At 45.2% G+C, this 24,647-nt stretch overlaps 1 protein-coding gene across 7 annotated transcripts in view; it reads right to left on the reverse strand.

Moving 5' to 3' along the window:
• LOC114883227 (fat-like cadherin-related tumor suppressor homolog) overlaps nt 1-24,647 on the reverse strand; it is a 291,047-nt gene that overhangs the window by 179,747 nt on the left and 86,653 nt on the right. For all 7 annotated transcript variants that reach the window (XM_029176014.2, XM_029200842.2, XM_029200833.2 and 4 more), the window contains exons 2-3: nt 13,397-14,313; nt 10,014-12,727 (exon numbers count right to left, since the gene is read on the reverse strand). In XM_029176014.2, the coding sequence (XP_029031847.2) occupies nt 10,014-12,727; nt 13,397-14,184 (3,502 nt within the window). In that variant the 5' untranslated portion in view covers nt 14,185-14,313. The remainder of the gene's footprint in view (nt 1-10,013; nt 12,728-13,396; nt 14,314-24,647) is intronic.

Below are 24,647 nucleotides of genomic sequence, written 5' to 3' on the forward strand. Positions count from 1 at the left end.
TTAAACCGATCAGTAATTAAGATCTGTTCAGATACGAAATTTCTTCGTCGATTAATAAGCCTCCGGGCCTCTGGCTCCAGGAAAATACATACACGTTTTGGGTTGACATTTCAAACAGTAAGACGTACTTGAGCGAATATTCCGCGAAATTAATTCGAGCAATTGACTTTCTAAGACGATACAACGGCAGCTTAGTGTACCACAGTGTTACTGTACACAGTCTAGTAACCGAATTTTCCGTTCTTGCCGGATTCTCTCGTCGCCAAGCTAAAGCTTAGCGAACGTTAACAAGCGAACGCGGAGCCACGTAGCTTGCGAGACAACCTGTATCATTAACCACAAAAGACCGGCTTAACCGTGCTACGCGTGCAGATGCGCCCGCAGCGAATTTAGGTTAATCGTTCTGCCGACTAATCGTTGGGTGCATACCGTTCACGCGAGTTGCAAAGGGCTCGTGAAGCGTGCTACAACACCGGCCTCGCCGCGCCGTAATGATGAGACACCATCGATCCGGAAGCTTTATCCGTATCGGTACGGAAGATTGTTTACCTCGATCATACAGAGGCTTGTTAATCGACGAAGAAATTTCGGATCTGAACAGATCTTAATTACTGATCGGTTTAATCAACGATCCACGAGTGTGAAGATATTTTAAAAAGGTTGCGAATAGAAAGATTATTCCGTTGATTTTTTAGATGGCGATCAGTGACTAATCCAATACCGCGTCGACTGTTATTCGATAAGTAATCAACGATCGATCGCTTCTACCAGCGAAGGATTTATCCTCGAGTTTCACCTGACCTAGTGTTTTTTTTTTTTTTGCGTATGCTGCCAATATCAGCGCACGTACGTACGCCAAGTGAAAATTGATGGTTCCGAATCGGACAGAAGGATTTTTCCACGGTTCGTCGGTTATCGAGCCGAAGTGATAAGCAATGAAGAGCATGGGATACCGCCGCGGGCCCGTAACCAACGGACCGTGTAATTTTCATCGAACCGTGCATTTCCACGTAGTTCGATCCCCGGATGCATACATCCACGCACCCAGCTCTCCTTGCGAGATCCATGGGTGCGGCGAACGTTCGAGCCATTCTCCTCGAGATATTCGAATAGCACGTAGCTCACGCTCGGTCGATCCGGAAGCATCGAGGATGGAAAAGATGGGCAAGAAACGTGGAAGAATGACTCTGCTTTTTCAAACGCGATGCTGCCTCTTGTAATACCTTCGCAGAGCTACGTATTACGAAGAGTGGAAACATAGGGGAAGAAATGGAGGAAGATTATAATATCTTCAGAAAAAAAAGTGTTAGATTGAACTAAATTTCAACGATATAAATATAGAAGCGAAAGTATACCCTATAGATGACAATTTTCAAAGTGAAAGATTAACGAAACGTTAGTTAGTGAGCTACTTAGATCTCGTGCATGAAAATAAATCACGAGTATTTTTCAGCCGGTTCAGCTGTCAGTTCGGTACATGTTCCAGGAAACGAGAGGTCAGCATTTACGTGTTCGCAATGCAAGGAATAAGGGTGAGAGGAGTGCACGAGCGGCATGCGCTTCTTCGTGAATCTAATCCCCGAAGCGGTGAAACAGCGCCCACGCGAGAACCGCGTTGCATCGAGATTTTCTCGCGGACGATCGGCACACGTTCTCTTCTCGCGTAGCAAAAGAGGGAAAGGGAGAAAGAAGAAAGGAGACGAGAACGTGAATACCGGTTCTTGAGGAGGCAGAGGCTGAGGGCGGCGGAAGTGACGTCACATAGGGGCCACACGCGCATATCGCTTGCCATAGCCTCTCTCGAGACAATGACCCATCCTGGCCTCTCTTCTCTCGCTTCTCTACGCGGCTGGCTGTTCTCGCCTTCTCCAAAAGCTATTCGCTCGAGCTTTTAGAGAACGAAGTCTTCCTAACTGGCTGGAACCCCGAAATCGTTGAAACGCGACCGAGTTCGGGCTGTGTTTTAATAGAAACTGAGTTTGCCCTGGGTCGAACTTGTTCCTCGAACAACTCGCCCTCTATCTTCCTGTCTTTTCCTCCAGTTTCAAAAGACGCTCGATTATCTACAAACGCTTCATCCACGCACACGTGCGCTTCCTTCCGTTCGTCTTTCGTCAAACAGGCAGTTGCGTTTCGTCTTGTTCTTCGTTGTCTTTGTTCGCTTACGCGAAACAATTCTCAAAGAACGTTTAATCGGTTATGCAATATTTTACCCCGAATGCTCATCGGTTCGCGGAGCTGACAGCTTCCTCTTCATTTTCTACGGGCTGATTAAAAAAGTTTCGCACTTTTTCCCTCTGTCTGTCGAGCGGGCGAGATAAATAGTTAAGAAGTTGGTCGCGGTAGAAGATGAAGAGACAAGGAGCGTATAGATATAGTTGAACGTTACAGATGGAACCAGAGAATCGTCACGATGCGATCGCGTATTTTACGCTCTGACGGATAACTGGCGTGTAACAATGCGTACAATCAATTTCAACGAACCAGACAAACCCCGGAGTTTCACGATGGAAATCAAATGAAAACGGAGGAGAGCTTTGAGAACGGAAGTAGCGAAGGCATTCCTTTCTATACGCCGGCCAAATTGCACTTCATCATCTAAAATACTCGACGCGGAAAACGGCGCACAAAGGAAGCTGCAGTTAACAGACAATTGGCTTGTCTGGCAGCCACGGTGAAATTAAATATTCAAGCACTTCAGCTGCTTTGAACAGGTAATAATAATAATAACAATCTTCAAATTGATCTGTCAGAGACAAGCCTGTTTCATTCGGTTGTAACCGTTGCTGGACAAAGGAAAGAAAACGATGAAAATTGGTCAAATTTATGGTACTCCTGATATGACGGAAAAGTTAATTTAAAAAAAGAAAAAAACGGATGTAAAATAAATCATGTTGTAGTACATCGAGGGTCTCCTTTACAGGGACACAGGTGGTCCATGCTTTATCCAAGCGATTCGTGGTTTGCGGCTGATTGCAGGTGCAATTTACGAAGACGCGTCACTTAATGGCGCGAACACGATGATACGAACGGGTTCCGTCGTTTCATTAAGGATTCACGAGGAAAATTCATACGCAAAGCACGCGTGAACGTTGAGTTACGCCCGTCGAAAACATGCTTTACAGCGTTACAATCGTCGCCCGGCATCTTGCTTCGCTGCGTTACGTGACTTGTAATTAGATGCCGGATGGTGACAGCTGTCATCGTATGGGTGTCACTTATGCTTTCGATAGAAATCGCATCGTCTCGGTAGAATTCCAATCGAAATTGCCGCGCTACAGTTTATATGGTATTCAGCTTTCAAACGGTTTGATTACCACAGTGAAAATGTATAGTCAGACACTTTAATTCTCGTTCACATTCTATTTACGTGAAATCTACCGAGCTGTTTTATTTGAACAAACGTTTTCATAGTAAATAAAAAAATTTAGAAATTATGGAATATGTAAGTAAAATTCAGTATTACTAAGAGAACTTTCAAAACTAGGTCGAAAAGGTACATCGCAGTCTTCAATTTTTGAAGACGTCCGTTCCATTTTCGATATTTCGTTTAAACTTTTCGCTGACATAAAAGCACGTCCAACAGAAGAAACTGAAGTACAAGAAAGAATTCTATTTTTGCTATACATTCTTGAAAAGGTTATATCACGTTCATATTCTATCGACATCGCCCATAAAAATAGAAAGAACGATGTATCCTAGCATCATAGAATTTCCATTTGTTACAACAGTAAAAAAAAAAAGAAATAGTAGGAGTAATATGTTCTACGCTTTGACGTCCCCGAGTTTCGCTGAAAAATACAACGAAAACATTCCAGTATTTTCTCTTCAATTTCTCTACCGAACCATTCTACCGGGTTTTTCAGTAAATAATTAAGTTTATGGAACTAGGAAAGAAACCCTTTGTTGCTTTCGATTCGAATGACTCATCGACGATGGATAACGTTTGCGTTTTCTGTCCAGCAGTATTGGGTACCGACAATTTCGAATTCGCTTTTGTAGAGCGGCTGGAGCGTGTAAAGAACAGCAAACATTGTTGAGAGCACGTAAACGTGCATACAGGTTCGATCGTTTCTCTATAAAGCTTGACGAAACGTTGCGTTAATGATACTTGATGCTCTCATTGAAATATTATTTCCAACAATTCTCGAGACTTCGAGTGGAACATCATTTCGATAATGTATGAAATTTTCATGGATCGAATGTGAATAATACAGGATGCAATTGTTAGTACAGAAGGTTTGTAGAAGAAGAACATCTATGAATGTTTATTTCCTCCAAATAACGATTCAAAATATGATGAAATATTCCATATTTTACGTTGCACGAGATTAATTTATTACCGTTCATAAGCATGCACGATCGATTTTATAAATAAAGCTTTAATTACCTCTTTCTTCATTTTAATTATACAGCAAACTTTAATTTAACTGTATCAATTTTAATGAAATCGATTTAACAGATTTTACCACATCTACTAGTATTATTACAGCGTTATGAATATAAAATCCTGAAACCAAAATATCCTTCTACAATCAATACCAACTGTAAATTAGTTGCGCCAATTAGTTATCATAATTTTGTTATAATTCGCGTCGCATTCTTAATCATTCTAGACCAGTACTTGAGCAAAGATTCATAAACGTGTTGCACGTGTCCTGTCTAGTTTATTATTCAAAAGAAGACTGTTTCTAACGACTTTGTTAATTTGCCAGCAGTAGCACTTCCTAACGAGTCCGTAGCATCAAAGAGATCTCTATTAAGCGATCATTAATGTTTCATAGAGAAATTAAAAAGGAACAACCTCGGCCGCGCGCAACTCGACAAGACATTCGTCCGAACGTAATTTCAATACAGACTGCGGAAATTTAAACTTTCACGACGTTATTGGTCATCTACGAAAATAACCACGTCGATCTTGATATTGCTAACAAGATAAACAACTCGTTTCTTATTCATTATTCATTTTACGTAATACTATTAATGGTATTTTTCAGAATACTTGAAATCGCTTCTAAGAATACCGTAAGAGTTAGTACACCTTTGACGAGACTAAAAATATCGACTTCGTTGATCGAGATTAATTGACATTAAGAATGCAGGTACGCTCGAAAGCAATTCTAATCCATTGGAACTTGAAAGGCAACCTCGACTTACAGAGAAACCTTCTTTCCAATCACGCTACTTGTAACGTTTCTTCCTAGAATCGTTACGATGTTTTCCATCTGCAGCACGCTCCGCTACATAACAGCATTCACTCCTTTGAACAAACTCGCGCAGTTTTCCGCTACGACGGCCAAACGAGTACGCGTCACTTCGTTGACGAAGAAAGTGGGCGAAAGAATGCGAAGGGAAATACACCCGGTAAAACGTCACCCCTATTGTTCTTCTCGGTTGACCGAGGGAAATGTGTATAAAAATTCTACCACACATCTGTAGGCGAAATTTATATTTTTCCCTCCTTTCCCCTGCCATGATTACTGTAGATGGCAGTGTATACACCTGCTAAGGACTGCTGAGCAGTCATTACGAGAACGACAGTCAGTATTGCGAGTGAGGTCGTTGGGAATAAACAAAACAGAGACATTATCTACAGATTCTTTCTTACCGCGACCACGCCTAAACGGTCTCCTATATTAAATACAAGCTTTTCCTCCCGATTCTCCCTACACTTGTTTCAATATTTTAAACTCTGTGAAGATGAATTTTAGAATCGTTGCCCATCGAGTTGATGGATTGCCATTAGGTAATTTTGAAATCTGGATACCACTTACAAATCGATTAAAATTTGAATTGAAAAAAGGGAAGAGTAGCGCATAAATAAAATATCCCCGATTGCGTAAGCCTGCTGTCCTCAAAGCGGGATCGATATCGGCGGGCGATATTGCAAAACGCGGTATAGGCAGAGGAAACGACTTTCGAGGGGAATAAAAACATCGCGTTTGTCGATAGAGGTAATTTAGAGCGGCTACGCGCACGATCGTTATGCCGGGTATAATTCACGAACCGCTACGAATATACCAGCCCCGTACGGCACTCGTCGGCTAAATTGGATTTTTGCCGCCCGATGGGGATGCCGCGGCGCGCTCTGTCCGATCGCTCGCGTTCCACAAGCGGTGCTCGTTCCTCGTTCGATCATCCTGCTCCTCGTTCATCGACATCGCTGGAACAACCAGCCCGATAATTACTCGCTCGTGGGATTTCATTTGCGGACAGTTTTTCTGCTACCGCATTCTTGTCAACAACATAATAATACTGGGTTATACGGGAGGTTCATAACGAAATTAAATGACAAAGTTCAAGATGAAATCCTCGTTATAATCAAACGCGATGGTTGGATTTTGGAATTTTATCTTCGAGCTGTTTGTAAATTTATTATCATGGCTAGATTAATTCGTCAGACATTAGGTTACGTTTTGCGACTGGTTGGCTACAGGTTACCAAGCCGACATCGCGTTCCTCTCTTATTGGTCGTGACCCGCGTTTCAGCACCTTTGTCCACGGAAATTCTTCGAATACCCTCGGTAATGGATCACCGATCTTGTCGCGGTGAGTCCTGCGAATTCTACCGGACCTTTTGCCTCCGAAGCGGTAACTCGCCAGTGGCGAGAAGAAAAAGAGAACGGGTTCGGGTACCGAGCAGAGAAAGGTAGAGAGGTCAACCGTTTCCGGATACCGATTTATCTGCTTAAAATTGCTCGAACCGAGTGTGCTATCAAAGAACCGTTTTCCTTATTTCGTGCACGAAAGGTGCCGCAAGATTTCTCGAAATAACTGCTCGACTTGTAACTCTTTGCACGTCATGGCAATTAAGGCAAATGATGCTAATTCAAGCAGGTGAACCCAGTTCTTAGAATGGATTTACCTAGCCTTTGTAGGGGTAAAAATCAATAGACGTTCTATAAAATTCAAAGTATTCACAATATATCTTTTTTAACGTTCCCATTATCAGCGCAAAAACTGACCCATACGCGATTAAACTATTCCAAACTAGGTCGGTAAATCGTTTTGATTCAGACGGAACAAATCCATCGTGGTTCCCGACGATTATGCGCAAAGTATGTTGGTCGTCGAAGCGTCGTTGTACACGAGGGCTCGTTAGCCGTCCCCATTCGCCGCGTCGGTTCGTTGCAAGCAAACGACGTCGTCCGACGATAGACTAAATTTGCCATGACGCGGTTTACCCGGTCGCCACCGCGAGGAAAATGCAGTTAAACTCTGATCACCATAGAAAACTGGCGCACCTAGTTTGAGAGAGTGAGGAACGAGACGTGGGGAGACCGGCACGTTTTCCGGTAAACGAGCTAACGCGTTATTCCGCTAGGTACTGTCCACTTTGTCGCCCGCGGCTGTCGCGGCGTTAGTCCATTAATAAAGCCCCGTATATGTACGTGTAGGTACACGTATGGATACGTTTACGCGTGCGTGCGTGCTCCTGTTACAAGCGTTGATTCCGACGATACTATTTCACGCTCGATAACAAATATCGAATATTCTTGCTCGTTACAGCGCTTCGATTTTATTAGATTTTTTTCGAGATTTCCTCGAATTGATTAGAAATCCGAATGATCTTGGAGGTAATCGAATTAATGTTCTTAAGCGAATTCGTTTGAAATCTCGAGACGTCACGCAGCGGTCACGAATGAAATTGAAAAGAATTTCACATGAAAATCAGGTTTAACGAGCTTGCCAGCGGTGCGTCGAGCATCCTCCGGTCTCGCGAGGGTTCGTATAATCGCGAGATCCGTCAGAGTAGCGACGCGGTACCGGTACCGTGAACGACGTTACCACCGGTCGTGCTCCAAACACGAAGGCAATACACCGGCACAACTTATGAATATTTACATCGGCTGAATATGCATACCACTGACAATGTATTATTTTTGCTCGACGGAGGATCAATACAACCCTCTTGCGGCACACATTCGGCCGCGCACGAACTGCCAGCACCCAATACAACCTCGTGCATCCAGACCCTACGTAAGTAGATCGATGGGCTGGTCGAATGTATACCCCGTGAATCAATCGAAACTTCATATATTATTCATTTATCATTATTATAATCTGATTTCTAATTTCTATTTAACCCATTAAGGATCAAATTTATTTTTAACCCTAGTTATGCATCGAAGAGGTATAATTTCACGACGTAATCGTTCGTGAAATGCACCGCAGAGAGATGTTCGCAACTGAGAAAGTAAAGAAGAATCACGTTCTGGTATCGCGTTCGAGCGGCTATTAAACGGGATGACACGCGATTTCTCGAGTGGTTTTCGCGGCAAGCGAAGACCACTGGAGAAATTTAATGTACGCCGGTGGGCTGGAAAAAAAAGTGACCCCTCACGAGCCCCATAATTCAATTAAACCCGCTACGTTCGTATTTAATGGGCCACGACGTTGTAACTTCGTTTTGGAGCGGTGCCACGAAGCATCAGTCCGCTTGCTTGTCGGACGTAAAAAGGTACAACGCGTGCTACGCGTATTTTTTTTTTTCTTCATCGTATTTCTGTGCTTCTCTTTCGCTCTTCGTCCCATTTTCGTTGCACTCGATCGATCAACAACGACTACGGACGGAAATACAACGAAAGAGAGGGACCAGCTAAGCGGAAAAGAGACGCGTCCCGTGGTCGAACGTACGGTTCGATTGTTACGAAAAATAAATTGGAGCGGTTGTCACCAGGCCTCGAACCCGATTTTAAAGTATTGTTACGCTCGATTCTCCTTCTGGCTGAGACCGAAATCGGCTTCCACGAAATCGCCCACGTTTCACGATTCGACCTCGAGTGATTTTTCAGGGGGTTACCAAACCACCCCTGACCTGTTGCGAATAACTCGACTTTTTATCTCGGCTTGCATTTATCTCGATCGAACTACGTTTCATTGATTTCCTTCCACGATTTTACATTTATCCTGTCCCGTTTCCTATGCTTCGTCTCGTTATAAAACGCAAACCACGTACGTTAATATTCTAATTAAATATATCGTTAATCTATTCAGGATAAGTTTCCCACATAACGAAGATAGTCGAACAATACATTTCTCGAACAAAATCTTGGCATTTACATTGCGTTTGATCGGTAAGAAATGGGGAAGCATTATTTCGAATTTCTTCGCTCGAACTGCGAAACAAGTAGTTTGTAGAAGTTTAAACGTTGAAACTTTGGAACTCGTCGAACTCGATACACACATTGGACAAATTTCGAAGGGAAAAACGTATGTGTACGTTTCGGAGCATCGATCGAGCAAGGAATTTAACGCGTGAAATTTCAAAGTAGGGAAGAAATGAATTTAAATTACACGGTTGAAGCGACGACGTGAAAAGTTTCGCGTAAAAAGGTTAATATGCAAATCACAGGTTCGGCAGCCGGACGGTATAATGCGGTCGATGCTTGTCAAAAGGCGAGCGGGTTTTAAATAAACGTTTACAACGAGGCGTCGATTGATTTTTGCTCTCATTTAAAATTCAAATTTCTCATTAACGAACATCACGTGAAAGAACGAGATTGCTGTCTCTTTGCTTTAACCGGGCGAATGGAAATCTTTGTCACGATGGTGGATGAAAGCGCCAACGAATACAGGGATAAAAAAAAGAAGAACCATCAACACTGAGTTATTTAATAAGATGAAATTAAACGCGTTTGTTTGAGCTACTGAGATTCAGATAGACAGGTAACGATTCGATGCTCTTCTTGTTTGATAGTCGAGTAGTTATGAATATCGAGTTTAATTGACTGCGGCCAATTTATGGGTTTATGGAGACCCCTGTTGCTGGGAACCGTCGGCACCTGTCCATCAACAATTTTACAACGCCGATAAATCTCGTTATTGCGCGGGATTAAAGGTAATCGGATGAAAAAATTAAATATTGTCATAGCCCGCCATTCGTCGTTAATATACTCTGACTTGCTTTTGTTGCCGCGAGGCAAAATATTCAATTTCAATCGCAATAGCTTTGCAAGCCAAAGAGACAATTAATATTACCATGCACGACGAGGCAATTAAGAAAGACTTACCTTCATTATCGATGGAGAAGATCCCGATCCCGTCCCCGCCTCGAATGGTGTATCCTATTCTGGAGTCTCCGCCAAGGGGATCCGCGTCTTTCGCACGAACAGTCGTCACCAGAGTTCCGATCGGTTGATTCTCGAACACACTCGCGGACACGACGAAGTCGTCGAAAACCGGTGCATGTAGGTTCTCGTTCACGTCGACCACTTCGATGATGACCATCGTTTCGGAGGAGAGAGACGGTTCGCCCCTGTCTTTCGCCACTATGGTCAAAGTATGCACCTGGCGCTCCTCGAAGTCCAAACTCTGCACAGTTCTGATCGTGCCGGACACTTTATCGACTTTGAAGAAACCCTCGCTCTCCATCGCGTCGGATAGGAAGTACTCGACGTCGCCGCCGGCGCCTTCGTCCGGATCGGTCGCGTCGACAACCGCTACGACCGTCCAAATCGGCACGTCCTCTCGGATCTTCACCGTATAGCTGGACAAGGCGAAAGTGGGCGCATTGTCGTTCACGTCGTCTACCGTCACCCTGACCAAAGCGTCCGAGTACAATGGAGGCGTGTCCGTGCCTTTGCCGCCGTTATCTTGCGCCCGTATTCTCAGCTCGTAGATCTCTTGACGTTCCCTATCCAATCTGCCGAAAACGCTCAGCACACCCGTCAAGGGATCCACCCGGAAATCGTTGGTCTCTGTTACCAGAGAGTAAGTGACACGCGCGTTCTCCCCGAGATCCGCGTCGGTAGCGTTTGCACGCCATACGTTAGTGCCGTTCAGAGCTGTCTCGGAGATACGAAAGCTTGCCAAGGATTTTTCGAATTTAGGCGCGTTATCGTTCACGTCGAGAATCGTTACCGGCAGCATTCTCGACGCGGATTTCTGAGGTTTGCCCAGATCGTACACGCTGATGTTCAAGAAATACTCGTTCTCCCTTTCTCTGTCTAAATAACCGATCACGTTTAGCTTGCCGGTATCGGGATCGATGCCGAACACCGAATCGCGATCACCGCTCGATATACAGAACACTAGCTTCCCGTTGTAGTCTAGGTCTTTGTCTCTTGCTCGTATCTTCACCAAGGTGGTACCTATCTTCACGGATTCGTTGACCTTGATTTCGTTGGGAAAATCGATGAACTCGGGTGCGTGCACGTTCTCGCCGTATCTGCTAGGCGTCAACGCGTACTCGTCGCCCTTCGAGGGCACGTTGTTCCGTTCCGCCGCGGCGATGGCCTCTGTCAGTCGTCGGGCGACTCCGGTGTCACGACACTCGAACGCGCCGCTCTGATCCGTCAGGATCCTTCCCTGGGAACCTAGGTTCCGTTTCGCGTTCACCAGATGCATGTGTACAGGATTCACGTCCGCGAAATGCGAGCCGTCCGTCGCGGTGACGTTCACCACTCTGTCTGTAACTTTAACGTCGGACAAATCGCAGGCGACGGATAATACACCGCTGGCCGAGTCCAGGGCGAAGCAGCCGTCCTCGTTTCCAGAGACAATGCGATAACTGATGATGTTGCCGGCGTCGAAATCGATGGCGGACACGGTGATGATCTCGGAACCGATGGGCACGTATCTCGGCACGTGGCCGGTGCATTCGATCCGTTCGAATTGCGGCCTGTTATCGTTTATGTCGCGCACCTTTACGTGCAAACGCATCTCCGCTTGGCGTCGGTAAGGCAAGCCCCAGTCGCCGACCCGTACTCGTAGCAAATACTCCCTCTTCATGGTCTCGTAGTCGAGCACCTGCTTGGTCCTCACGATACCCGAGAAATGGTCGATCTCGAACGGCACCTTCTGAATATTGTCGATGCTGTACGAGATGTAAGCGTTCTCACCTGAGTCACGATCCTTCGCGGTGATCTTGACGACCGAGGTGCCGGCTGGTTCGTTCTCGTCGATCCACACCTCCATCTCCGACTGTTCGAACGTCGGGTCGTTGTCGTTCGTGTCTACAACGTTGATCTTCACCTTAGCGGACGATTGCTTCCTGGTACCCGCGTTCCCTTGATCGACCGCCGACACCGTCAACGTGTAGAACGCTTTCTTCTCCGCGTCCAGATTCATCGCTGTGTACAGCATACCAGTCTCCGCGTTCACGTAGAACTCGCCTCCCTCGTTACCGCCCACGATCTCCAGGAACACCAACGCGTTCTTCCCCTCGTCCGCGTCGGTCACTTTCAGTCTTATCACAGGCGTGTTGATGGGCGCGGTTTCGGGGACCTTCACCTCGTAGATCTCGCGGCTAAACACCGGCGCGTTGTCGTTCAAATCGGCCAGATGGACGGGCACGAATTTGTAGCTGAATCGTTGCGGCACGCCACGGTCCATCGCGCGCAACGTTAAATTGTAACCCTGCACCGCGGTTTCTCGGTCGAGCAGGTGCAACACCTCGATGTTGTACTCGCCGGAGTGCGGGCCACCGGCTGGTCGCACTCTGAAGTGGCCAGCCGGGTCGCCGCCTACGATATCCAGGCTCGCGATTTCACCGTGAACACCCTCGTCTTTGTCGACCACTCGTACGATCGCGTAGATGTCCGCGTTCGAGTGTTCCACGATGTCGGGCAAGTGGTGCACGTAGATTTCGGGCGCGTGTAAATTTACTTGCCGCACTTTGATGGTTACCTTAGCGGTGCTGGCTCTGCTGCCGCCCCCGCTGCGAAACATGGCTCCTCGATCCTTCGCTAGCACCACCAGCTCGTGGATCGCTCGTTCCGAATATCTGCGTTGGAAAAGAAATGGTTCGATAGATTTCAGAGACCGGGAGGGAAGTTACATTTCAAAGAGCCCGAGTTAGGTATATGCCGTTCATTCAAATTCAGCGTAACGACAAAAATACAAGTGGTGAAACATTGAAAGCGTGCTCGAAATCGCTCTCTGCTTAATTCATATTCTCAATTGCCGTAATAGGAGTTCAAGGATTCCGGCAATTTCCATAAGCACAATCGTTATGAAACGAATTCCACTTGAATCTTTAACAACGCGAAAAATACCTACTAAAGTACTTTACAAGCGTGTCCGACATTCTCGTACAGTGCCATTCATTCGTCATCAACCCGAATACAACGCGCTTTCAACGTTTGATCACTCGTTTTAATGACATTCTCTGCTCGTGTTTCAGCGTGCGATAAACGCAACGAGAGCAGAGGATTTTATTAGTTAACGCGTCGGAATGGAAGAATCACTTCTGAAGCGGTTGCTTAACCCTAACAATCCTCGCCGCGCTTCATCCTACGAGAGCAGGACAGCGCCGAAAAAGGAGGCAGAGCAAATTTTCGAACAAATTGCTTGGCAAGAGATTCGAGCAAAGATTTCTACCTCGTGAATGGTCGGTAACGCCCGTCCACGGGCTGGTCGAACGAAACACGAGAATTCTATTACGTGGACCTACCTGAGCGGCCTGGTGAGCGTTATTACCCCACTGACCGGGTGAACGGCAAACTGATCGGTCTCCTCGGCAAAGCTGTAATAAATCTCGCCGTTTCTGCCGAGATCGGCGTCCTCTGCCATTACCCTGAGTATGCTGCGGTGCAGAGGCGTGTCCTCGCTTATGGTCCCCTCGTACTCGGTCGGATAAAACAAAGGGTTCAGATCGTTGGTGTCCAACACCGTCACCACGATCGTCGTGTCCGCCTCCAGGATGGTCACTCGGTTTTTGCCTTCACCTTTGGACGCGGTGGCGCGCACTTCCAGCACGTAACGATCCTTTCGTTCGCGGTTCAACACGTCCACGTTACCGGTTCGAGTCCGAATCAATAGGAAACAAAAGTCACCGACGGTGCGCTCTTCCGCTTTGAAGAATTTGTCGCGATCGCCGCTCATAATACGGAAGCGGACGTCGAAATTAGTGTCCGGGGACGCTAGTTTGATGCCCATCCTCTCCTCGGGCACCACGTACGTCTTCCCGATCGAGTTCTCCGGGATCGAGACATTGTAGAGCGGCTGAGTGAAACGGAACTCCTGATCGAGCGGCAGGGCAAAGTCTTCGGTGAACGAGGCGGACGTGGATGTTGGAATCGCCGAGGACAAGGACGGTCTGGTGACCGAGCTACTGATGGCTGACGAGGAAAATGTGCTCGAGACGAATGTGTCGGAAGACGGGGAACCCGCTGTGGCCGCGAACAGCCACAGCCACAACCATGGCCAGGCGAGCAGCGCGCGCTGCTTCATCCTCCTCATCGTGTCGCTAGCTCATCGTCAGTGATTTTTGAGATATCAATCGGTCGTTTCCCCGACACCACGAGGGACACGACGCTCCGCTGCACGAGCTGTCCGTCCTTGTTGCTCGTACAGGACCACCGAAAGAACCTGAAAACAGAGAAGATATCGAGTCAGTCGGATATCTTAACCGGTCGCTGCTGGGATGGATTCGGAAGAGCCGGATCAAGAGGGAATGCGGTGAAGCCAGGTTATCCTCGACGACAGCCAGTGGCTTCCGCTCGAACGAACACCTTGAGTAGAGATGCTTTAGCCCAAGGGATTCAACGAAGAGCTATTGACAGCGAAGGGTTAAGACTCTACAGAAGGACCTATAGCCGATCGATCGACGGACGCGTTGCGAAATACAAAAGTTAGCTGAACTGCAAACTGACCTAACTCGAGCGTAAACGATTCATTGGAAGATGCGATTCTCAGCATAATGAAGTCGTGCTCAACGTCAATCTCGTGTCCGCATCGCGGAATGTCTATCTAATTCTTAACTCACTAATTTCTTAATGATTTTGCAGATAATTAGATTAAATCGCTTTGAATGTTTCGATGGCGAACAATACTAGAATCGTGAAAGAGATAACGAGTTTACTGAACGAAGTATATAATTTTTTCAAATAAACAAAAATTTACGAATTCAATATTCAATGGATCGACTTATCGCCTACTTTATTAATTTCGTTTTTGACCACAAAGTAAAGCAGTCTTTTGCACCGTCGAGCATAATTTCATTTCTTCCTACTAATTTTAATAAGTGCCACTCGAATTGTAACGAAAAGATTTATTTAAAGAGACACGAGATTATCTCCAAACAACCACGATTGTCTAAATCGCGCTCTAAATTTCGAGGTGGCAGACCCGATCAAAGTGCAACACCATTACTCCGATACTTGTACATACACAGGTTGGCGTGGTTCACCGTGAATCTAGCTGGACTCCGGTGGTCATTTCGACCGTGACAGTTTTGGTGGCAGAGTCTGATAACAGCGCAAAACACTGGATCCGATAACAGCTACCGCGATTTTGCCTATCTTCGAACGTACACGGTCGGCCTCTCGATCGTCACTCGCACAGTATGTACAATCAGCAGTTCCTCGCTAACATTTCCACCGACACACCTGTGTCGATCTGACCGATCAATACGTGTTCGAGACCGACATAGCTTTGGAAATTCGAGCATGAGATTGCTGGAAAAATCGGGAAATGCCTTGAATTTAAATAAGAAATTAATTTAATAAGGTAGTAAATGGAGAGGATAACTTGCAAAATAAAGTATCGTGTTACAATTATAGTGTACTATGTTATACATTGTTATTTTCAACCTGTGAAATCTTCGAAATTTGCACTTACGTGATCGTGAATTATTCTTATCTTATCTAAAATCAGAATCCGTAATCATTATCTTTACGCGTCAAAAACACACAAATATAAGAACAGTAAACCTGTCTTTTCTCGTTTTTTTCTCGTTGAAAATTAACTTGACCACCGGCTATTTACTCATAAGCAACAAAAGCATCTAGTTAATCCACGATACCAGTTTGACCAGAAGCAATTTTCGACCGCAGAAATGCAGGCTTAACTGGACGCGAAAGCGAGCGCACTGGTTCGAACGTCCACGCCATCGAGTAAAGTGAGCTTCCTTCGGTTTACCTGGTTTCTTTAACAAACCATCGTAGCACCGCTAATACTTGGCTGCTCGTCTGAAAGCGTTCTCTTAAAGCCAGCCTAAGAATCGGAGCTGTTAACGGTGCGTTTAGCTTCATCAGGGAAAAAGCGTTCGGGGTCGAACCGGCTAATTATCGCGAGCCTCCTTCGGCTCTACTTTCTCGAAGAGCTTTTTGCGCGGCGTAAAATCGCAAGATTATAGGTACAGTTATGGCGGCGAACGGCGTCGCGTCGCTTCTCGACTTTCAGACACCATAATGACCGTGCTTAACACTCGCGAAGGACTCGTTTTACCTCGACCTCGACGTTTAAACGTGAAACGAACCTGCTATTCGACGCGAACAGTGGTTGACTCGAACTGATGCCGCTGGAATACTTTCTACGAATTAAAGTAATTTCATCATTTTCGCGTTTTCATTTAATTTCGAGACAGATAAACGATCTATCTGAATTTTCATGAGGCGATTAAAGAAACGCAAGCGAACGCAAGAAGAGACACGAAAGAAGAAAGTGATCAGTGCGCCGGATTGGCGCCTGGTTCTCTTTACGTCTGATTTTTCACGCGACGAACCTTGAACGAAGCTTGAAAGGACAACCTTGCTCGAACGTTTTCCACACCTGATCATGGGATGTGCCTGAAAAGGATGTTTCGTGTCGTTCATTTTGATTCGTCAATGCGGTGTGGTACGTGCAAGCCATGCAGAATATTCTCGGAGAAGCTATGAAGAGTTCGATGTGTGGGAAGATTGTCACGGCTTTCGAAGGCGTGGTCTTCCAAATGTACAGGAAAATCGAAAATTTCCATTAAAGTAGATTAAAAATCAACGAATCAGTTCGAACAATTCTATTCAATTCGATGCAATTTTTATTCACCAAGAAAATTTCGAATTTTTTTTTACGAAGCTGTGTTTCAATCCGTTAACTATCATCGTCATCGAGAACAATGCAGGTACGACAAGAATTAACAGTAGCGAGGTAGGATGAGACAATGCTTTTATCGTGGCGACAACGAGACTGGCCTCAGGGAACGTCAGGTTGCAAGATAAATTTTCCCGCCACATTGTAGAAAAGAATCAGCCGCGTGCAGTCGGCTTCAATATATCAAGCGCAAAAAGCAAAGCTCTCGGTTCGGTTACCGGGTCTAAAATCGTAGAAACAGCGAACGTCAACGGACGACCTTTAACCGAGGTGCAAAAATACCGTAACAAAATCGGACCGGGCAAGTAGCCTCGATCTGTCACGCTTTGCTGTCACTCGTCAACAAGAAACTTCGTACTTTCATCTGAAGAACGAAACCAGGATACCTACTTGCTATTTCTGCATACACAACAGCGATCTATTTTATCGGTTAAATCGAGCGTGAATCGTGACGTTCTGTGATCTGCGAGCAAAGAGAAAGAAGAGAAACTTGGACAGAAAATTGGAAATTGCAGCGATAGTGGCCTGATTTCAAAGAAACAAGGTGCTGCAGACCTTCCAGAGGAACATTAATTCAAACTTTGAATTTGAATAAACGTCGCAAGAAAGCCGAACAGATAACTCTACCAATTTAATAATTCGAGCATAACTAATTAACTTTCTCGATGGAAGGATATTCGCTCAGTTGAGCTCGGTCCCAGTCTCTTATTTGATATGGACTATTACAGTTATTCAAATCACTCAGAATGTCTCTGTTTTATTAGAAAATCTAGAAGCTTCATTAAGAATTTTCCGAGTAATATGAATTTTAATCATCTTGAAGTAAAATTTCCAGTTCGACGCTGGCGCAGAAAGAATTGCGAAAGCGATGATAACCAAGATCGTCGTCGGTATTTCAAACGGACAATACGGGACGATTGTGTTCGTTAGCGAAACGACAAAATTAATTTTGCCATTTTCGACGAACGCCCAACCGCGTTGCCGAATATTTTCTGCTATCGCGAGTACGGGGAAAAAGGAGTACGTCGATGCTGGAATACGAAGCATCCGATGCTTATAACTGGAGATAAATCGGATTAACAGGTGAACGTCGGTATATCTTGTTATCGATATGAACGGTGACGCTGTCGGATTATCGTGGATACATTCTCAGTCGAACGACAATATTCAACGCGATATTCATCCAGGTGATGTAAATCTTGTTTCACTTGCGAACGACTTCATTCTCTACTGTTTCGAACACCCCTATAATTTCTGCACAGTGAACCCTGTCATTTATTTCTTCCCTTCCTTTTTTTAATTAACATGGACAGTTTACCAGGATTTAGCAGAGATACAGTTTCCCTTTTCAATTCAAACTGCCATGTTTCAACGTCCTTAATACTTTATAAACTCGAGTTTTCCATTAATATCGAATGATAAAAAAGAAAATATCTGAAAGTTACACGGATGCACGGAGAGCGAAGGCTGCTGTTTATCAAATCCTCTTTCGTTGAGATCAGACCACCACCAACTAGTGATTATCGCTTCAAGGGCGGCCCGAAATAAACGCAAGTACGTCTGCTTTCCTGCTTGGTTAGGTGCACTAAGAAGCGATTGCTTTCAAGGATGTCTACGTAACATTGCACAGAACGATCCAGTTCCCCACTGTTCCCACGATGACTGACTCGATTCTGTGTTCCACTCGACCTTTTGCAGTGGCCGGTTCGTCTAACCAGTCTTAACGTTCACTTAAAATCATTAAGTCCTGGTGCAACCGGGATATCTGCTGTCGAGGCAGCCTCGAAGTCAGCCTGCGCACGGTCGGATACCAACATAAATTCTCTATCTTATTTTCAAGTAGTCCATGAAGAACGAATTTCCAATTAAGAACTGGTAGCGAACGAGTTAATTGGCAAGTGGAAAATTCAACGATCTAATGTGCCGGATATTTTTCTCTTCGAGGCGACGAAGTTACGGTTAATACTGTTGAGAGGTTTCGGAGCGTAAAACGTGTCCGGAAAGAAAATATTCCCAACGTTTTAGCAGCATCGCGGTTAACTTCATCAGATGTCTGGGGACACAGTGATACCAATACTCCGAGTAACAAACCGAGCCATGGAAAGGCTGAAAAGTTTCATCGGAGAAGTTGTACAAGTAGGAAATAGCCGCGGCAACTTTCCAGGAAGCGCGATATCGAAACACGCGTTCGCCTTTTCATTTCAGTAGCGGCTTTGTCGAAGCTCGTCGCAGACAGTTCGATCCGACTGTCGTCGCGTCGCGTCACGAAAGGTAGACGCGATATTTTCCGCGTTTCCATTCGTTCGCCGACTGGATAATTAAAACGGAACCAGCTGACCTCCTTCCAATCCTGGAACAAACCTGAAACAAACCTGGAACAATTGTCTTCGCGCGTCGTCGAACGCATTGTGCCGATTTATCTCACGCGGTAACGTTCCAACGTGACGCGACGAACGCTTTCGTGTACCAGCTAACCGCGCGACACGCTAATTTACTAGGATATGCGGCTCGGGTATTCCTCCAGACAGAAGCAATCAATGCGACGTTGATGAGGTTGATTGAAGATCCGAGATTTTTCTACGTTCCTTAGTATACCATGAAATTGATTGATCGGAGTCCTAAGTCTACTATTATGTTGGAATGTATACGACTAGATCGTGGTTCGTATTTTGTATTCTAATTTCAGGACTTCGAATAGGCTAAATTTTTCAAAATCATCAATTTCAACTAACGTTTCACTACTTTCGCTTCCATTTATACCACAGTGTCAGCTCTTCATCGTACGGAATAACTATCAAACGAAGCCTCGGTCAAACAAGATTCTTCTTCGTCAACTTTCCTAACTCGAGGACGACTTAAAAGCATCAACTTGTTGGCCAACTGGTCGGATTCGTTAAAGTTACAGAGAGGACGCGACGAGATGCAGCGAAAGCCAGCAACACGGGGCATTCGCGTTGACAAACGAGCTATAAGTAGCCTAATCGAGTTTCTGGTTCCCCAGGGACGGGAAAGGAGGGTCACGTTCCGCAGGAAGGGCACAGGAAGCAACGAGCCCACCCGCATCGGACGTAGCCCTTGACAAATAACCTCTGACGATTAAATCAATCCAACAGATACGTCCGTCTCGCGTCATCGTGCGCTATTTACCAATGGATGAACCATAAATCTTCCAAATTTCAATTAAAATATGAAATAAATACGTTGGCAATTTATTAGTGATTCTTAAACGAATGGAAAATGGAAATCATTCCCCATCGTTTCCACGCAGTCGTATTAAAATCGACGGGCTCGTTTTACTCGGGTAAAGTGGTAATGAATGAGAGCGTCGATGCAGGAAGCGTGTGGTTAATAGAGATAATTGGTTGGTGGTCTGCGCTCGATTGTCGCGACGATTTTTCTCTCTCGTAATTCGAATCGAAATGAAATGTTTGCATTAATCGCCAGTGTCGATCGAACAACGCATACAAATCCTATGTTTGAAAGTCTACCAAAGAATAGAAAGATATTTTCTATTTACGTCGTCGGAAAGTTAATCCATAGGCGAGTGGCACTCTAGTGTCTCGAGCGAGACTGAGGGTATTTGTCAACCTTTATTCTGTTTTCCCGCAGAGACAAATCCCTCAAACGAGCCACAGCACGTGGGACACGTACGGGAAAGATATAAATGAAGCGAGCCCGAGGTTGTTCGCCTTCTTCGCGGCCAAATTCCGGTTAAGACACCGCAAAGGGGCTTCGTTCCAGTTTAAACGACACCCGGTCGAGGGTGAGCAGACGTGTCTGGCTTCGCGTCTACCATCGTTAAATCGATATCTCGCAGTCGTAGCACGTTTCTCTCGTTTTTCTCTTCATTATATTGTCAAAAATACGCGATATCCTAAGCATCAGCGTTTCCAGAGAATACATATATAGACAAGCGTCTGATAGACCGACACGTTTGCTGTTGCTCACTCGATATCACCTGCTCGATCATCAATATTTCTTGGAGAAGAAAAAAAATGTGAAAAATATATCTTTAACGAAGAAAAGATTGTAAGCCAAGCGGAAGGGAACAAAGCGATTTTCCGGCAGTCAGGATCAGAAGTTTCGGGCTGATTGCGTATGAGCCCGCAGGCTCGATCGACGCAACAAATTCTCGTAGCAATGGCTCGGTAGCACGAAAGCTTTAATTACTTTCGCACAGAGCGCAACTTCGACGCGTTGCGCTGGATACATTGCAATTTCCGTGACGAGATTTCGGCCGCGAAACTGTTCACGGCGTGCGAACGATTGGAAAGCTCGCGGCGAGGCCAGGCCGCGAACAACGAGCTGTAATTTGCACGTAAATCGACGGCTATTTCCCTGCCAACTGACCGTCCGCGTCATTTCCAAGCGGAGAAGAGAGGACGAGAATTGAAAAAGGTTCCGCTTCGTCCTCCCTTCCATCTGGAAAATCAAAGCGCTCCTCGCAACTCTCACAGCCTTATCGTCCCTTCGAGTTCACCTGTCTGCAAGCTATCCAGAGACCGTACTGAATTCTCAGGATTTCGTTTCCCGCTTTGTTTCAATCGACGACGCTTCCGCTTCGAAAGAAGCCCGTTTGCGATCATCGTGTGTGCATGTTTCTTTGTGCCAGATGCAATGAAATGGAGTACGATTTAACCGGAAGAACTCGAGTGCAATACTGATTCCGGTGAAACTTCATCCGCTGAAGAGAAGATGGAAATGTTGAATGTTCTGTGTTGCTTCGTATCATTCTCGTTTTGGTGGTCTCAGTTTTCGAAAAGCTTTGCACGTAATTGTTTTTACAATAAAATGAAATGGTTGGCAAATAAAAATTGCGACGAATAAAAAGAAGCATCGCAATGAAAAATTGATGAAAAAATATTTTCCAAAACCTTTCCTGCTTTCTAAATCCCACCCAGAGGCATTTCTATCCACGTACGGTTGTTTAAAAAAATATTTGAAGTCACACTTTAACGCGATGTCGTCTACTAAAAACACGGTATCTCTCTACGGTTCGAAAATTCTATTTGACGCGGTACAGAAACTGCTGAAGCACGAGCTGAATATTATTGTTCCAGGGGTTCCGCTTTAAGATACAAAAAGGCTGCTAGAATCCCAGCTTCCAGACGTACGCTCTCAACCAGATAGATACCTGCGCATCCGAGTGGCTCAGGTAAATACAGGTGTGCTGTTGCGGCGCGGCAACGCACACGAATCGTACGTGTACATCGTGGACGGTTCTTCGTCATCCTTCGTTGGTCTTTTGTCAGAATAAACCTACCTGTCTCCCGCGAGACCTCTCTCGTAGAAAGATTTAAACTGAAATATATTATTTGTGCATAATGTACGTTGCTCGTATTAAATTTAAGTTATGTTCGTTATAAATAAGGAAGAATGTTTTTTATAATTAATCAGCATCATACGACTTGTGATTCCAAACCAGTGACTAAATAAACTAAATAAACTTCAAAGGACAAAGGAAAATTGTCGGATAAAGATAATGATCCCGTGACATCTTGTCTCACTGAATGGGTTAATTCAGAGATGCCCTAGCTGAGCTACAGAGCCTAAGGTGTTTCTGTCACTTTGTCTCCGTGATCATAATGTAGGAACTCTGGCAGATGTCGCGTTTCCTATGAGAAATATCCATCGGCGAACAGGATTGCTTCCAGCCGGGATGCTTTCCGTGATGACACATAGAAAGGGACCACGCGCTGAGTTGCTTCATTAATCTTCCCTACGACTATTCTTCAAAAATGACGCTTCCAAGTAGCCTTATCATAAGCTCATAGCCTTCGGAGTCTTTCCTCGTAGAAAAGGTAAAATCATTTCGAAGGATGATACTGCAGGCAGCCGAAGCCGAGCGACGATCAGATTTACTTAATTAGAAACGGAAACATCGTCGATGCATATTCAATTGCTCGACTGGTATGTAATTAGAAGCTAAACGCTGATGAAGCGAGGGTCACTGACTTCCGCTTCGTATCGGTCAGAAGATTGTACAAAAAGAATGATAAAATTAGTTAATCCGTTAACTGTGAATTAAACTCGAGCGAAAGATACGTGGAAGTCAATATAAATAAAATTTAATAAAAAAGATACTTCGCGTTAGCTTTCCTCGTCCGCAAAGTAAACGAGTTCATTTCCTTACACACGCTACACACGAGCAATGACCCAGTTAACAATTTAAAGAACGACTTTTCCACTCTTTCTTTCCTACAAACATGACGAAAAACACGAATGACCCCTAGTTTCGTATCTCCCTCGGTGCCGAATCTCTGCTAGCGATTGGTCGCGTGGTGAATCATTATTTCCACGGTTCGTTCGTTCTCGATTTTCCAAACGGGTTGCTCGGTCGAGCGCATAATGCCGGGTTCGGATTCGAGGGACACGCGACTCTGGATTCCACCCTTATAACGTATCGTCCGTGCTCTCTGTATATTACCCGATTCGTTCCCGTTCCCATTCCCGTTCTCCGGGAATAACGCTTGCCCGTTCCTTCGTTCGTCCAACGACCGATCCTCTGGCCCTCTTTTGCGCTGCTTTTTATTATTACCCGGTTATTTATCGCAGCCGTTTGCCCCGTGAGCCAAGCCCCCATTGTGCGGCGGTGACGTTGCTGCCGGCTAAGTTATTTATAATGATTGCCATCTTGCGAGCCGATTCCGCCATCCTCGTCGACAGAGCTGGCCGGAGCACCTGCTGCTCCTCTATGGCCGGTGAAATATAAATTTGATGACGACACCAAGGGCTCGGCTTCCCACGCGATATATGCGCGCCCTTCGAAAACCTATACGGGAAGCTGCGCGAACCGTTCACGGGGATATTAAATTCCTGCGGTCACAGCTTCCGGCTGAGAAGAGCGTGTCTATCATTTTTCGATCCGCTTTCAAACGGCTCGAAATATCGGGGTTAATTTGAGGATCGCATATTTTAAAAGCTCCTCCCTGCTTTATGGAATATTCTGTTTTTTGTTCACTAATTACCGTAAATAATTTGACAGATGGAATCATCTAAAAGCTTTCCAGCGAAGCTAAATGCACATGAAACAATGCACTGTCGCTATAAATAAACAAGCTACTATGGTATTTCTATGGAAACAAGCGACGATGCGTTATGCACGTCATTTCTGGTACAAATTAATGACGACGCGCGTGATACATCGTTTTAGGGAAACTGGTTAATAGAACAGCTACCTTATAAGCGAAAGATTCAAATTTAACAACGAGATCGGCAATCGACTAAACGATCCTCCCTACGTTAATGATATCGTTACAAATACGTCGACAACGTTTTTAGAAAGCAGATGAATCAATAAAGTAGCCAGGGAGAGTGGAATTTCGTTTGCAAGACCGTTCTCGATTACCAAGCGCGCTTTAAAAACGCTTAGAAGCGCATCATAAATATAAACGTCCATTTTAATGCACCCTTACGGGAAGGATTAAGCGTGCGTTCGCGGTCATCAATATCGTTTTTATCATCTCGAAGAGCACCGTGTCCGACCGTAAATTACGTAAAGAGGCAAAAAAACGGCTTAAACTTTCGGTCACCCGTCGATTTTTCGTACGTGCGCATAGCTTGGTTGCACTTTCGTGGAGGAAAAGAAACGTAAAAGACGGACAGTATAAGCAAGATGAACGCTGCTGAAGAGAGGATTATTAACATTGCCAGCACCGTCATTACTTCCGTCCGCGCACCATTCGCGTGATCACAATTACATGTATTTACGCGGGCCAGCAGCTGCAACGTAATTTCTGCCCCCGAGGGCCGAATTAGGAAGGATGAATATTATTTTTACCTCGATTCAATTTAATGCCCTATCAGAAGCGAATCAGAAACCGGTCGCGACCCGCTAATACACAGGGATG

Source organism: Osmia bicornis, chromosome 4 (assembly GCF_907164935.1).
Source record: "Osmia bicornis bicornis chromosome 4, iOsmBic2.1, whole genome shotgun sequence".
Taxonomy (NCBI): Eukaryota; Metazoa; Arthropoda; class Insecta; order Hymenoptera; family Megachilidae; genus Osmia; species Osmia bicornis.